This window comes from Aristolochia californica, unplaced genomic scaffold, assembly GCF_029961685.1.
Source record: "Aristolochia californica isolate CCGP_79_NKW_82.1479 unplaced genomic scaffold, dmAriCali1.0.hap1 SCAF_6, whole genome shotgun sequence".
NCBI classification, from domain to species: Eukaryota; Viridiplantae; Streptophyta; class Magnoliopsida; order Piperales; family Aristolochiaceae; genus Aristolochia; species Aristolochia californica.
The window spans coordinates 5,935,636-5,952,127 of record NW_027182257.1 but is presented as its reverse complement, the minus strand read 5'-3'; the positions used below and the strand labels follow the sequence as shown (position 1 = coordinate 5,952,127).

The following is a 16,492-nucleotide window of genomic DNA, read 5'->3' as shown; positions in this document are numbered from 1 at the left end:
AACAACCAAGGTACACCTTTCTTTCTCAAAAAAAAAGATTTTTAAAATACATTTCTCTTAAATGTCATAATTTAATTTTGACTATAATATTATAAAAATCCACTTGCTAACTGACCAGGTGAGGGGATGGTCTGATTCAAAACTGCCAATTGGAAGAACCTTTCTTTCTCAACATCATTAATATTGGAAGAACCTTTCTTTCTCAATTTTTGTTTTAAAAAGAGGGAGGGAGAGCTTCCCCCTCATGTTATTATTTTTGTTAAATGAAAACAAGAGGATAATGATGGTAGCCCCCGTCCCCCTCTTTCCTCTCTCTCTATTTATACAAAATAATAGCAACATGAAGAGGGGAAGGGAGCCACCGACCCAAAAGTAGTTCTACAATAGCATAGACTATTGGTCTCAAGATCCATGTTAAGATAATTTTGATGATAACAAATACTTAAGTAACTAATTATGTACACTAAGAATATTTTGTAGCTCGAAAAGCCTCCAAAAGAAATTTTTGCCTACCTATTCATTCAATCAACAAAGGATTGACTAAATAAATAAAAAATTATGCTAGAAGTTATACATTTGGACGACCAAACAAGCAAGATGAGTGAATGCATGAAGAAAAGAAACATTGCAAAAGGATGACTGACCAAATTTCTCCCCTTCGACCGCCTCGAAGAAATCAAAGACATAATTTATGCAGGTTGACCAATTAAATCAAGATCCATCGAATTGCGAGAGAGAAAAATGTTTCTATTTGGGGTAATTCACCCAAATGACCAATCAACCAATTTAAATGAAGTCGAACGCTCTAATGAGAAGAAAGAGGCGTCAAATGAAGATTGACCGTTGCCTGACCCTAAGTTGTCTTAATGACGCGTTCTAGAAAAGTTGTAGAACAAGATTAAAGGCTTCTATTTGGTCATGATAGGTTTCCAAAAAAAATTAAGTGACCTATCTATGTCATTAATAGCTCATTAAATGTTGGAAGACATCTTAAAGTGGCATTAAGGTAAATACTTTCCCCACGTCAAGGAGGTGGCACAAAGTGGAATCTAATGATCTTCACAATAGGATGACACAAAGGTGTAATTAAAGAAGATGATGTATGTTTATTTATGTCTTTTTCTTCAGAGAGCTTGTAGCCTTAAGGGCATTGTAATCATTTTAAATTTTCTTCATAAACTATAAATAGAAGCTCAAGACAAGGGGTAGATCATTAAGTCTCCCCTCTTCTCTTTCAAATTCGTCTTTAGACTTTTCTCAAAGTTCCTCTTTTTCTCCTCTCCTTAGTCGTTTCTCTCTCTCCTATCTTCTCTCTTCCTTCTTCCTCTACTTCTACTTCTCCTTTCACTTATGCTCCTGGTCAAGGACCTTATCGTGGGATCCTAAATCCAACATGGTATATCAAAGCAATGGATTTAGGATCCCGACATTAATGTGGTTATTAAGCAAGTTTTATCAAGCTTCATGCATTGTTGTTGTGAAGCAAAAACTCAGTAAGCAAGATAAGTTTTTTTTCTTCTACCTTTCATGAGATGATTTTGATAATGTCTTGATCTCAGAAAGAAGTTTACTGGTTGATAAGTGTTCTCTTGATAAAAAAAAAGTGTTCCATCTCATACAAGATTTTTTATGCTCGGTTTATTTTGAATCATGAACGAGAATTTTAAATGCGAGATTTAAGCATATGTTGGATTATCATATGTTTGATTTTCTCTCCTAGAAAAAATATGTTGGATGAAGGTTTTCTCATCCTCTTTCTATATATGTGGATTATCATGATCAAAGCATGATTAAATTCATTCAAGACTGGTTTATGTTTATGTTTGTATGTTTACTCTCTAAAAAGAGTTTGATGAAGGTTGTTTTCTTTTTACCGAGAGGATGATTTTTTTTTTTGAAAAGGTGTTGGTCCTTTGCATGATTTTTGACCTTCCATTGGTTGTGTTATCCTCTGGATTATCTAAACTAAAAAATCAAGGATAAAAGGTAAGATCAAGCTATTATTTAAATCACAAAGTTGGCGCACTTTGCATAGAAAGAAAGTTTCCTTCTTCTAGAGCCTGCCAAGAAGAAAGTTGGAGGAAAGAAAGCATTGTGATTTATCTTTTTAAAGGTTCCCTATATTAGATTATTCTATGGAATTTATTTCTTACATCATTTAGGAAATAAAGAAGTCAAAGATTGTGATCTTATTTTGATAGTTGGCGCAAGTGACATAGAAGGAAAATTTGCTTCTTTAATAAGATCCTCTATGTTGTCCAAGATCCCTTGAGATTTCACTTGACTTTATAATTCTTTCTTAATTGAGAAAGATTTAGAATCAATTTTATATGATTTGGATTAGCTTGTGGACTCAAAATATCCTTGATTACATGCATGATTAAGGGCATGGTTTGGTTTGGCTTAGTGTGAATTGTTGATTGACTCTCACTTTGGCTTGCTTGGTTTCCTCTCTTCTATTATTGGTTGGTGGTATAGTGCATTGAATATTCATTAGTGATGGTTGAAGAATATATGAAACAAACAGATAAAAGAGGAAAGCCATGGGAGTGAAATGAAAACCAAAAGATCACTTGTCAGCCACTCTGCATAGGGCTTTGTTCGGTCAATGCATAGTAATTGATCAATCAGCTTTAGCAACTGATCATCAAATAGAATGACCGATCCTTCACGGTGCCAAATGAGAAGTTGAAGATTTTTAAGTGAGGTTTCACTTCATTTTCCCATTTCAAGCTCTTCCACTGCTATTGCAACTTCTCAGCCATCCAAACTTTTTCCCCTTTGATTTGGTTCCATTTTATCGATTTCCAACCCCCAAAATCGAAAAAGGGATACTTTTTCCTCAACCAAAGGCTCCTCTAGTCAAAATTCAGATGGTTAGAACCAAATTCATGGGAAAGAAGAATACTTCCTCCAAGGACACTAATGTTTGTGAAGAAATGCCCAATTGGAGAGAGAAATTCTAAACAAGATTACAACGGGGTAAGTATTTCAAGAGCTTCATCTCGAAGAGTGTAGTTGAGCCTAGCAAAGTTGACATTGGATTTTCTAAGAGACAAATCAATGAATTTGATAGAATTTTTAGGCCGGACCTGTAGTGTGTGAGGAGGCCATTTACCCACTTTTGCATAAACCTTGAGGTAGAAGAGGTGACCCCATGTACCATGAGGCTCACTACCTATGTGAAGAATGCAACAATTTCAATTGAGTCTAGTGACCTCAACACAATCCTTGGAACAACATCTTTGGGGATACCAAAATATGTCAAAGAAAACTAACCTATGGACCTCCATAGAGATTGCCCTCAAAACATACAAGATGTCATCTTGCTCACCTTCAGCCAAACTACGGATAGCTCCTATGAAATAAAGATCAAAAACCTTAGTAAAGAGCAATGGGTATTCATAGAAATCATTACCCATATCCTCAACCCAAGGGTACCTTCTCAAGACTCGCCACGATCGATATCTTCTAGAAGTGGGCACTCACACAAAAGATAGACTTGAACTCAAGCTCATGAGTAGACGGTCTACCATTTGTTTAGCAAACCACCACCATCCTCCGCTACTTTGGAGTAGACCTCACCGACGAGGAAAGTGTCAATTTGACAAAGAAGATGTCAATCAATGAGACCAAGTTAGGCAAATTTGGCTTCACCAAATGGAGGGGCCAATGGGTTAGGAAGGAAACAATTGGAAAGGAGGCACCTCAGTATGTTGGTTCAAAAGATGAATTGAGCCTGGATCCGTCTCAATTGGAATAGTATGAATTTGTGGAGAGGAAGCTGGTTGAAGGTACATCCTCATCATCAGACCGATTTCAATAGCTTGAGGAGGTGATCGATGAATAGAAAGCGACCCAAGCCGTGTAGTGGATACACAAGAAGAGCTCAAGATGGGTCAGAATAAAATCAAAGAGGGATAGTTGAGGATCCAATCTATTGCAACTCAATTGCTCTGTTCCACTGGCGCCGCTTCAATCCTAGGATGCCAGACCTTCCTTTTGACCGAGCAAACACTCCCTTATTTATTTTTTGTATTTACATTTGAAAACATGTAAATATGCTATGTAAATGTTTTGATCATATCAAAGGCCATTGAGCCACCTTTTATCTATATAATTTCAATTGTAATATCTTTTTGAGTATGACAAAAAGGGGGAGTTATTTCCTAAATTTAAAAACATACTAAGCTCCTAATCATACTAATGATTTAATTTTAGTTCTTTTAAATTAGTTTTTGTCATCATAAAAAAAAAGAGAGAGATTGTTGACTGAGTGTTGAATCCCTTCTTGATTTTAATGATAACAAATTTTAATTGATCTAACAATGGTAGTTCTAGCATTTCAAATGCATTTCCTTCAAGAGGTACAAAATTCAAAGGTCTATAAAATGAACAAACAAAAGTTTCTCAAAAACCTCGATCTACATAACCGTGTCAAAGTGTTCTTGAAGAACCACCCTCAGAAAGAAGAAGCAATGAATTGAATACTAGAGTTTAGAAAGTATTTAAAATCACAAAACTCAGTCCATGTAAGAGAGCAATCCCAAACCTTCCAAACTTGAGGTATAATAGAAATTTTTGGAACTTTAGGATAAGATTTCACTTTTACATGTTTTGTCGATGCATATACATACTCTATACATGCTAGAGTCACTAAGGATCATTTTTATTCATACTTTAAAAAATCTACTTAGTGAACTGGCACTAGATTGATCAATCAACATTTGTCAATGATCGATCAACTAGACGTGCATAGGCCAAAAATATAAAGCATGATCTATCAATCAGGATTGGTTGATCGATCAACCACAACATGGCCAAACTATGCTATGAAGCATGATCGATCATTCCTAGTAGATTGATCCATCAATGATGTCCAGGCAATGTAAAATTACATTTATTGATCAATCAACCTCCAAATATCGATCGATAATATAGAAGTTTGCTGACTAGGGACATAAAGCATAATTGATTATAGCAATGCCATTGATCAATCATACTTGTTATGCACTGCCAGTAGGAACTTTAATTGATCGATCATTCCTTGTACATTGATCGATCAACTTAAATTATTAGACCCAATGGAAGGATATTGATCGATCATTCCATCGATCAATGAGTCATTTTTTGAACGATTGATCGATCAATGCTTTGCACTATTCGATCAATGCAAAGTCAATTTTTTTACAAAAGGGAAAAAGCCAACTAGTTTGGCTTGGGGAGAATATAAATGCCCCAAAAAATATTGTTTTTAGAAGTTGATGAACTTTTATTAGCGTACCTACTGCATTCAATTCTCAAAAACTTGAAATTCCTTCCTAAGTCCATTTTTGAGAAATAACCTTCTTTACAAAACCAACTCATCATTTCTCAATCCTACTCGTATTCATATAGTCAAACTCCTGAATCATCGTCATTGTGCATCAAAGGCTGAAGGCTTGGACATTTCAAGAAAAAGGTTGTCTCTCCTCAATTGTTAAGGTTGTAAGTTTTTCCTTGTTTTGTAATTTTTTCAATTTCTAATTAGTTTAAAACCGTTTCAAATCTAGATAGAATACTTGCTAAAGCTAGGATCTAGCTAATCTCAAGAGATACCGATTTTTAATCATGCATCTGAGTATACATGTGGTTTGAGTGAGAATCACAATCTCTTTTGTATAAATTCCAACCTAATTGATTTAATATTAGTGGAATTTTCCAAGCATGGGTTCTTGGGCAATAACTTTAAATCATTCCCACTATCAAGTGCAACCTAACTTGTCAATGTGCAATGAAAGAAATTTCACGTTCACAAAATTTTCATCGATCAAACACATGATTGCATACATCAGACAAATAAATGAAAATAATCAACACACAAATAAGGATCATAACAAACGAAAATATATGTGAAAAAATTTGGTCCAAAAATAAATATTAGAAAATGTAATTGGACCATTGTGAACCAACATAGTTTTTGAGTTAGTATTCACTTAATTAATATTCCCAAAAATTACTGAAACAAAAATTAGTCCAAAACTAAATTAATTAAAAAGATCGGAATTGGATTATGGGTCCTAAACCGGTCTATTATGGACTAAAAATATATTTTAGATGCAAAACGGTTTTGGTTTGGGTCATTAATTTCTCGTTTATCAGGCTAAAGGTTTGTCTTAAACCTCCTACTATCCCCCTAATTGACAAAAAACCCTAATTAAGGTTTCTTTTCTCAATTGCCTACTACAGCACCACCATGATGAGTAATGGTTGCAACCATCATCTTCAACCTCTAAAACTCAATCTAGAGGACTTAATAATGATAAAAGGGTCATCTTTCCTGACAACTATAATTCTTTTATTTCCTTCAGTGTCACCAGAAAATTTTGACGATGTTTGTCAAACAAAGTAACACCAAAGAAAGGTTTCAAAGAATGATTTTTCGATATATTCTTCTCTCAAACGAAGGATATTTAACATACACTTACAACCTAAAATTAGGTCCAATTTAGATCCTAAAATCAGGGAAACAAATCGTTCCCTAAAATACGCTAATTATACAACTCATAATTATACATTACAACTTTGCACACACTCCCCCTCAAGTTAGTGCATAGATGTCGATCATGTCCAACTTGTCAATTATACTATGAAATGCCTTCCCTAATACTATCTTCGTGAGCATATCACCCAACTGACTCTCGGATTGAATAAAAGGAAATTTTATAATCTTTGCACCGAGGTTCTCCTGTTCTCCTTGATGAAATGATGATCAACTTCAACATATTGAGTGCAATCATGTTGAACAGGACTTTGTGCAATTGCGATGGCTACCTTATTATCATAGTGGATATTCATAGGTTTAGCGTATTCAATCTCTAAGTCCCTCAGTGTATTCCTTATCCATAAAAATTTGCATACACCATGAGCCATGCCTCGAAATTCAGCTTCAACACATCATCATGATACTGCCTTCTGTTTCTTGCTTTTCCAAGTGACAAAATTTCCTTCCTCAAAAGTAAAGTGACCAGACGTAGATCTTCTGGTTGTTTGATCACCTGCCCAATCAGAATCTGTATATCCTTCAATGTTAGAGATACTTTTTTATTTTTTAGAATAACAAACCTTTTCCTAGAGCACTCTTTAAGTATCTCAAGCTCCGATAGACCGCTTCCATATGTTCTTCACTTGGTGCATGAATGAACTGACTCACAACGCTCACTGCATATGCGACATCTGGACTTGTGTGTGATAGGTAGATTAATCTTCCAACTAATCGCTGATAACACCCTTTGTCTGTTGGGGTTTGATATGGGAGAATTTCAAGTTTTTGATTCATTTCTATGGGCATCTCTACTGGTTTACAATCAAGCATTCCGGTTTCGGTTAGAAGATCTAACACATATTTTCATTGTGAAAGGAAGACTCCATGTTTCGATTTAGCAACCTCAATTCCCAAAAAAAAATTAAGTTGTCCGAGATCCTTCATTTCGAATTTAGTGGCTAAATACTCCTATAAAGCTTGCATTTCACATGGGTCATCTCCTGTCAAGACCATATCATCAACATACACAATTTAAGCTATTACTTTTCTTTCTTTCTGTTTTATAAACAAAGTATGTTCTGAGTTACTTTGCTTACAGCCAAAATCCTTCATTGTAGTCGGGGATCTCCCAAACCATGCTCTAGGCGACTGTTTTAGTCTGTACAATGACTTCTTCAATTTACAGACTTCACCTTGACACAAAGAACTAATTTTAACTCCGAGTGGTAGCTCCATGTAGACTTCTTCTTCTAAGTCTCCATTGAGAAAGATATTTTTAACATCAAATTGTTGCAAAGGCTAGTATCAATTTGTTGCGATAGATATAAGAATGCGAATTGTATTGATCATAGCTACTGGTACAAAAGTATCTTAATAGTCTATCCCATACCTTTGTGTATATCCCTTTGCAACTAGCTGAACTTTATATCTTTCAATACTTCCATCCGGTTTGATTTTCACCGCGAACACCCATCGACATCCAATTGTCTTCACTCCTTTAGGATTTGGAACAAGTTCCCAAGTGGCATTCTTTTGTAGAGCCTCCATCTCTTCGTTCATTGCCTTTTTCCATTTTAGATAAGCTAATGCATCCTACACATTACTAGGAATAGAAACCCTGGATAATTGATCAACAGTAAATGCATACGATTTAGTCAACCTATGGGAGGACACATAGTTGTTGATTGAGTATTTTGTCTTGGCTTCAGGATTAGGTTCATACTGTTTCTTTGGAACTCCCCTATTCAATCTTTGTGGATATCTAGGAGTTATATTTTCTATAGGAACACATGTTTCATTAGACTCATTAAACACATGATTCGTATTTACCTAAGGAGGAACATTCTGGGTTGATTCTTCAGTTGATGGTACAAACGGAGGCAACTTTGAGGGTTCTTCAAGAGATATTAATGATTCACTCTCGTAGTTGTGATCACAGTCTTGTTGCACATCATGACAACCTAGTTGTTTAAAAAATTAATTCACCGCTTCTAACTCAATAAACTCAACACCTCCGCTATTCTCTTATTGATTAAAAAATTCATTCATCGCTTCTAACTCAATAAACTCAGCCCCTCCACTATTATCTTGTTGAACATTCTCTTCACTTGAGTTCTCCCCTTGAAGAGAATTCCGAGAGACTCCCCTAGAGTAATAAGGCGTTAATTCATGGAAAGAGGCATCTAGAGTCACATAGAGCTTTCGTGTGTGTGTGGATCATAGCACCGATATCCTTTTTAAAAATCAAAATATCCAACAAAAACACATCGTTTGACATATGGATAAAGTTTATTTCTCAAGATTTTTGGGATATAACATTTACGGTACATCCAAAAACCCGGGGTTCAAGATTCGAAAGATGGGGAATGGAAATTAGGGAGTGTAGTTTTTTTAGGAGTTTGAAAGTCTATAACTCGAGAAGGTGTTTGATTGATAAGGTAGGCAACAGATTTGATAACTTCGCCCCAATAAAATCGAGGCATGTTCATGCCAAAGAGGGAGGCACGCACTACTTCCAATAATTGTCTATTCTGCCTCTCTGCCAATCCATTTTGTTGAGGAGTATACATGCATGAGGTGTGATGACGAATTCCATGATTGTTCAGACAATTACCGAGAGAAGCATTGACAAACTCATTACCATTGTCAGATTGCAAAACATGAATTTGCTTTTGGTACTGAGTGTGTACCATTTGGTGAAATTTCTTAAAACCTAGACACACATCACTCTTTTTTCTAAGCAAGGATACCCAAGTTATTTTAGTAACGAGCTCTAGAAATAGAGAGAACCTTTGCAGGACCCCAAACATTAGAATGAATAACCTCAAAAGGTTTGGAACTCTTATTCAAACTCGGTAAATAAGAGATACGGTGGCTCTTAGGTAGTTCACAAGTGTCACAATGAAAATCCAAGTTATTCAAACCTGAAAAAAGTTGTGGTCGCAATTTCTTAAGATAACTAAAAGAAAAATGTTTGATTCTTCGGTGACATAACCATATAGTTGTTTATGCATTATCTTCACTACTAGCTTGATTTGTCTAACTAATTTTTTATCCCCATTCTCTGTCAACTCCAAATTGTAGAGTTTGCCCCGTCTAACACTATAACCAAGCATCGTCTGAGTTAGAAAATCCTGAAATACACAAAATGAAGGCCAGAAAGTTACAGTACAAACAAGAGTTGGAGTAATTTGGCTAACAAACAAAAGATTGTATTCAAGAGATGGAACAACAAGGACATTATCTAATGTAAGATTATTCGACAAGATAATTGATCCTTCCTCAGTAATAGGAGAGGTACTACCATTGGCGGTGGAAATAATGGATTGAGGAGCAGGTATGACAGGTTTTAACTGACCGGAATCCCTCGTCATGTGATCAGATGTACTTGTGTCAATAATCCAAGTTCTGTTCTTAGAATATGCAGAGAATACTGATGTTTTACTGATAATACCTGAATGGGCAATATTGTCTATAGGCAATTGATTTTTTTTTGTGGATGTCATCATGGCTTTCTGAGCAATTTTTTTTTGAGGTCTTTTTTTAGAAGTCCCACCACTCCGAATAGCCAATAATCTCGTAACAACACTTTTGTGAACGACTTTTTTCCCCGCAGTGAGTGCATACCCGATTGTTAGCTTTTCCATAGGATTGAGTGTTTTGATTGTGTGATGATCCTTGTCGAGTTTGATCTATTTCAATTTTTTTTTTGGTTCTCGGTTTGGTCTGGTCTGAGAACTGGTCTGGTTTGCCCTACCAGATTTGGGTCTCTGATTACAGTCTGGTTTGAGCTTGGGTCGCTTGGCAGAATAATCAAAATACGAACCTAAGTTAACGGAAGCAAAAATTTTATTTTCGTACCTTCGTCTTCTTCCTCAAGACAATGCGTCTTCTTCTTCGCTGGAAGGCCGAGCAGTGGCTCGACTGTTCACGGCGACATTCAAAATGTGGCTGGACTTCTCTGACAGTGGTTCTCGTCATCGACGACAGAGAAGAATATGATGTTCACGTCAAAACAGAATCTTCGGCAACAATAGAGCGTCTCTTCATTTCACAACAACGACAAAGTGTCTTTGGTTTTGTGGTGCAGTCGTCGGTGGTGTTCGTGCTTGTGGTGCGATCGTCGGCGACATTCAGCAGTCAGTTTAAACCAACTCTTCATTCACGACAACTACAGAGAAGACCTACTCTGGGGTTTTTTTGGTGACAGAGTTACTGCTCTATGCTTTAGCTACGGGACATAGCTTCAACTCTATTCTTCGGCTATAGGATAGCTTCTTCGTTCACAATGATGGCAGGAGACTTCTCCGGCTTTGATACTATGTCAAAAAAAGTAACACCAAAGAAAGGTTTCAAAGAATGATTTTTCGATATTTTATTCTCTCAAACGGAAGCTATTTAACATACGCTTACAACCTAAAATTAAGTCCAATTTAGATCCTAAAATTAGGGAAACGAATTAGGAAAACAAATCGTTTCCTACAATTACGCTAATTATACAACTCATAAATTATACATTATAGCTTTGCACATAATGTTCACAACTTGTGTCATAGTCGAAGGCCCCAAAATCTAGTTTTGAGGTCTTAGCCATGATTTGGCTAAGAAAGGGAGGTTAAAAAGCACAATCTTAAAGAGAGAGTGTTGCACCTTGTCACCTTCTGCCTCTTACTGAGCCTGTGGCTGGCCACGGCTAGCCATTCAACGACAATTGTTGGTCCCGACCAGCCTTTCAGCAACAATTGTTGGTCACAGCCAGCCGTCCCATTGAACCATCATTAGCCAAATCCAAAATTTGCTTGATTTCACACCTAAGTATTTTAATCAAATACCTAAATAAAAATTTCAACTCCTACTAGATACCTATTATTGTTGCACTAATCAATTCGAAATTTAAAAAACATGAGTACTCACCACTTTGCTAAATGTCCACCGGGCCCCTTTTCCGATGTCTCTCCTCTATAAGAGGTCCTTTCATGAGGAGGGTATTAGTCAATTTGAGGATTGTGTGACCTCCTCAACATATGTTTATATAGTGTCAAATGGTCCATCAACCTCTTTGACTTTAAAGAAGATCCGTCCTCCAACTCCACTTCCTACTCAAACTCCAATTGGTTAAGGCATCCCTCAATAACAAAGTTTGTTCCCAAATAGGAACCCCAATATGTGGGATCCACTAAGTTCAATTCCCATACAATATTTTATAAAATATTTTTAAAAAAATTATTGGTAAAAATATTTATGAGAAAAAACATATCCATAATTTTGAATATAATCAATAAATTTCCCGATTTATTGATTTTTCTCAAAATTATCATATTATCCTTAGGATAATTTTCTCTTAGAATAAAAACCTCATAATTTTGTATAAAATAAAATTTCTCCAAAGTGGCAACATGCCTCACATAAATCACTTATGCCATCATTTCCAGTCTAAAAAAAATCACGCATCTCACATAAAACTTAAGCCAATTTCTAAGATTAAAGGAAGTGAGATTAATTAAGGGTCGATCGGTTTCATAGACTGAGGTCCAATTACCCAATCAAGTGGTCACTATTCTACATGTTACACATATATAATATTGTACAGTGAACCCTATATCCGACTATGTAAACATACAAAGGGCTAAGAGAATTACACCAATTTTCACTACTATTGACTCTAAACAAAGTTTGATAAGGGACCAACCTCATAATGGTCAATCTCTTAAAGGATGAAATTCCTTGGAATTAAATAGTGCATGGTAAAAATATTTATTATTAAATATAATAAATACATGCAAAGTGTTCTTAGTAGTACTACACAATGGAAAAATGGAAATTTTTGAACTGTCAAGTTTTCTCCTTTGTGAGGAGGGTCCATTATAGTTCATTTTCCTCATAAAGTGTCTTTGTTTCTTTCTTGGAGGTTTTGTTTTGTTGCCCCATCTGAGCATCTCCATTTACTCTTCGCTCCAAAAGTCTTGATAAGGAATTCAATGAGGAGCCCCCCTTTTCCCATTGTATAAATGTAGGATCTATCAACACACAGACTTCCTCAAATAACAAGAGGCTTCACGAACAGATTTGGAACTAGAGAGCTCGACGCTGGCTGCTGGCATGGCGTCTCTCTCTCTCTCTCTCCGGTTTCACTTTTCAAACTCGACACCCAGTAAAACAAAGTTTTAATGATCACCCAACAAACTTTAAACCAATGATTGACTCCAGCGGCTGCTCACTTGGGCAATTCACATGGCCCAATCAGTGTAAAAATGTAAATCTCTTCATCTTTGGGCAATTCTTTGCTGTCAAGTCGTAGACTGGGGACTCCGGTCGCCGTTTTCACATGTCAGAGGTCTGCCCCCTGTATCCGTTCGACGAATGCCCCAACGAAGGGTTGGAGATTCATGTGCTATGTCTCCCCCACATGTCGAATGCATTTAAGGAGTAGTCTGCAACCTGATGAATTTCAGGAAAGTTGCACTTGGAAAGGGGTTGGTTGGGGACAACTACCAGACTTGCTTTGTCTTGAGATATGTGTGAGAGTGACGTATCTTCCCGCTGTGAAGGTGCAGTTTGGGAAACAAAAGCCATGTCTGGCTTCTACGGTGGAAAAAGTATAAGAGAAAGACAAGAAGGAAGCTTGTTAGAAAACAAAAGCAACATGGCCAGTTGTAAAGGAGAAATCACAATCTCTCTACTGCTTCTATTTACCACTATTAAATACAATATACTGGACCCTTCAACGAAACGGTGAAAAAAAAAAAAAAACAAGGTGATGGGATTGCTTGGATGTCACAGCTCAAACAGCTAGGCGATGTTTTTGAGGGGTGGAATCATCTTCTGAAAAGCTGCAGTGGAGTTTTAGTGGTTTGGGTAGATTGATGGGAGATTCAAGCAACATCTCTCTTTGAAGGTAATTGCAGTAGGAATGGAAAGTAGCAGGGGTTACATTCAAGTGGAAGCTCAGCCCAAATAGGAAATCCACTTCAAGGAAGTTCATCTCTGTAGTGCAGATTCCCCCCACTTTGGCATAGTAAGCATTGTTATAGTACCTGCATGTTCCAAAACACCCTTAAGAAGTCTCAATCCAGAACAGATCATAGAAGTAGAGACTCTGTCAATTTCAGAATTCATATTTACACTTATGTGCAGTAACTATAATGCTATAATGCATAGAATTATTAAACAAATGCCTTTACACTTCTTCTCAATTATGAATTTGGACTACGAAGTTTAGCCATAATTAGGTGGGTGGTTCCTTTTGGAGGTGGTTTGGCATGGCCTTTTTGGGGATATCACCGGATTGCTCTGTTCCAGACTTCCGGCTACAGAAACATGGAGCTTCGTGTTTACTGTTGTTGATAATTCAAAGTTTTTCTCTCAAGAGTTGATTTATGGTCGTTTTTAGAAGTTCATTGCAAGCGAGGAAGAAAAAGGGGGTAGATTTTTTTAAAGAAAAGCAAAAGAAAGATTGAGAAGAATTGCGACAATTCGTTCAACAAATTATCTCCTCTTCTTCAGCGAAAAAAATTATTAGGATTCTGCCCGAAAAAAAAGTCAAGAAAATTGTAAACTACTTCTCCGTTGGAAAAACCCCCAAAGGATTAAAAAAAACAAAGAGAAGATAAAGAGGAGAAACTGAAGAACATCAAACGCAAGAATTTCCAAGTTCAAACAGAGCAAATCCAGAAAAAAAAACCAGAATGCAGATTTCCAGAACACAAGATCAATGAAGACATATTTTAGTAGCTACGAGATTGAAGGCAAGTAAACGACTGCAACAGCGGAAGAGCATAGTGACATAATGAACCAACACTTACATATCATCCATGAATTTGGCGGCAACCATGACGCTAGTGATCAAAAGCCGGTGTACGTTGAAAGAGTTGATGGGTAACGAGGGTTGCCTCTGCGAAAATCGATCAAGATAGACGTAAGCGACGACGAAGCAAGAAGGGCTGCAATTCGCATACTTGAAGATCCTCTCGAGGTAGCTTTGGATGGAGATGGTAGGCCTGGTAAGTCCATGGAAGACGGAGATATTCTGCGGGTCGATGCACCGGACGGAATCGTTGGATTCGGCCTCTCTCTGAAGCAGAGACGAGAGAAAGGTGATGACTTTGGGCATCACATGGGGATTTTCAAGCTCCGCCATTGATGTCTGTAGAAGCTCCGTGCCAGCTTTATCAAACTATCATTTATAAGGCCACGAGGCTCAAATATAAAAGCCAGTAATTTACGCGCAGGTGGTCGTTAAAAGGCTCCTATTCGATGAATTCACCATAATACCCTCACCCATCTTATCATCCTGGCAATCTTCCAGGGGTATTTCCGTCCTATAAAAAAAGCAATTCGGTTCGACGTGAAGAAGAGGAAAAGGACGGGACTTTTACAGCGAAGGGTCGATCCGTTATGGACCACGAGAGCAAGGCGGGCCCCACCCTAACATGCTGGCAAGTGGCACGGCCTCCGCATACCTGTCCTTTGCCGGCGCCTCTTTCTTATTAAAATATCGTGCTTGTTTACCGAATTGCTCGTCTTTTTTCACTTATTTACGATTTTGCCATGTCGTAAATACGCTGGCAAGCCAGGCTTGCATTTTTATATAGTTTTACAGCTCGTCTCAGAGGTCTAAACCTGGTGATCTGAGTACAGAGTGGCGGAGATTCCAGTCACCGCCGCATCGCGGAAGGCGAGCGAAGAGAATCGCGTCTTCGTCGTCGTGATTGTCATCAGTGAAATTACCAAGGTGGGATCCCCCTCCCCTTCCCCCAACAGCCTGTCGGGGTCCCACCTGATCCACTTCCTTTTTCACGTTTCTTCTACTCTCAAAGACGACGACGACGACGACGACGACGACATTCTCTTCTTCTGTAAATACAGGAAACAGCTCATGGTTTCTTCCGGTAATGCGCTCGAGTAATTTAATCCAGAATAGCTGTAAAAGTGGTGGCGATGATGAATATTTCACGCTCCAGAGGAAGGAAATGCGGAGTCCCTTACTCGTGTGGTGGCCATGTGAGGGGGGGCATTTGTTCACACCGCCGTTCCTTCGCCAGTATTATATTGCTGCACAATGGAGGAGATTGACGTGATGACCTCCCTCTCGTCGCGGCAGTTTCAGTGTTTGTACAACTTTTAATGTTCTGCTGTTCTTGATTAAACATGGCCGAAGCTTTAAATAGTGGACACATGATCTTAAAGTGGATTGAGGAAGAAGCCGAATCCTCCCGTGTCCCCTTCCTTCAAACGGTGCCATGTTCTGGGTCGTGGATGCATGTATGTGGCACTGTTCTTCCCTTTTCGTGATGAAATTAGGGTTTTTTATTTAACGGGTGGGAATTATTGGATCAGTGGATTGCTTCACGGACAGCCACTATGATTTTCATGCGTCCTGATTCGGCTAACAGTCTAACATCATCGGTTTTAGTTGAATTTGCTGTTGGATATCGTAGAAGAGACATTGGTTTTATTATATTACCTAATTATTTTTAAATAATAGTAAAAATCACTAATTTTTTAACTTAATTTTGATTAATTAATTGTACATGTGTATAATCAAAAGTGACACGTAAATTTTTTATTATTTGTGTCATATCATCATGCCACATCAACACCCGTAGAGCCTAATAACACATCACCCACCATGTCATAAAAAGTCACATCTTCATCTGTGTGCCACGTAAGTCATCCACGTCATCTTACTTTTTTTTCTCCCATTCTCGTTTCGTGATCGATTTAAGTTATTTTGTAATTCAAAAATATTAATTTCTGATTTTAAAAATCTTACACATTTCATTTCATTATAATGGTTATTTCACATCCACTTCATTTTATTTCACTTTAATATAATAAAAAAAGAAAAAAAATAGAGGGTCGAAGGCTTACTTAACACGTGATGATATGGCATGTAATATGGATGATGATAAGGTAATTTGATGATGTGGCATCCTACATGGATGATGACATAGTTTTTCACTTGGTGGG

General features: G+C 37.3%; 1 protein-coding gene across 1 annotated transcript; it reads right to left on the bottom strand.

Moving 5' to 3' along the window:
- Positions 1-13,169: 13,169 nt before the first annotated feature.
- On the bottom strand, positions 13,170-14,704 carry LOC137934289 (cyclin-U4-1-like). The gene is made up of 2 exons (XM_068778572.1): positions 14,326-14,704; positions 13,170-13,557 (listed from the first exon to the last, which is right to left on the bottom strand). The coding sequence occupies exons 1-2, from the start codon at positions 14,658-14,660 to the stop codon at positions 13,305-13,307; spliced, it is 588 nt and encodes a 195-aa protein (XP_068634673.1). The 5' UTR covers positions 14,661-14,704; the 3' UTR covers positions 13,170-13,304.
- Between the last annotated feature and the right edge of the window lie 1,788 nt (positions 14,705-16,492).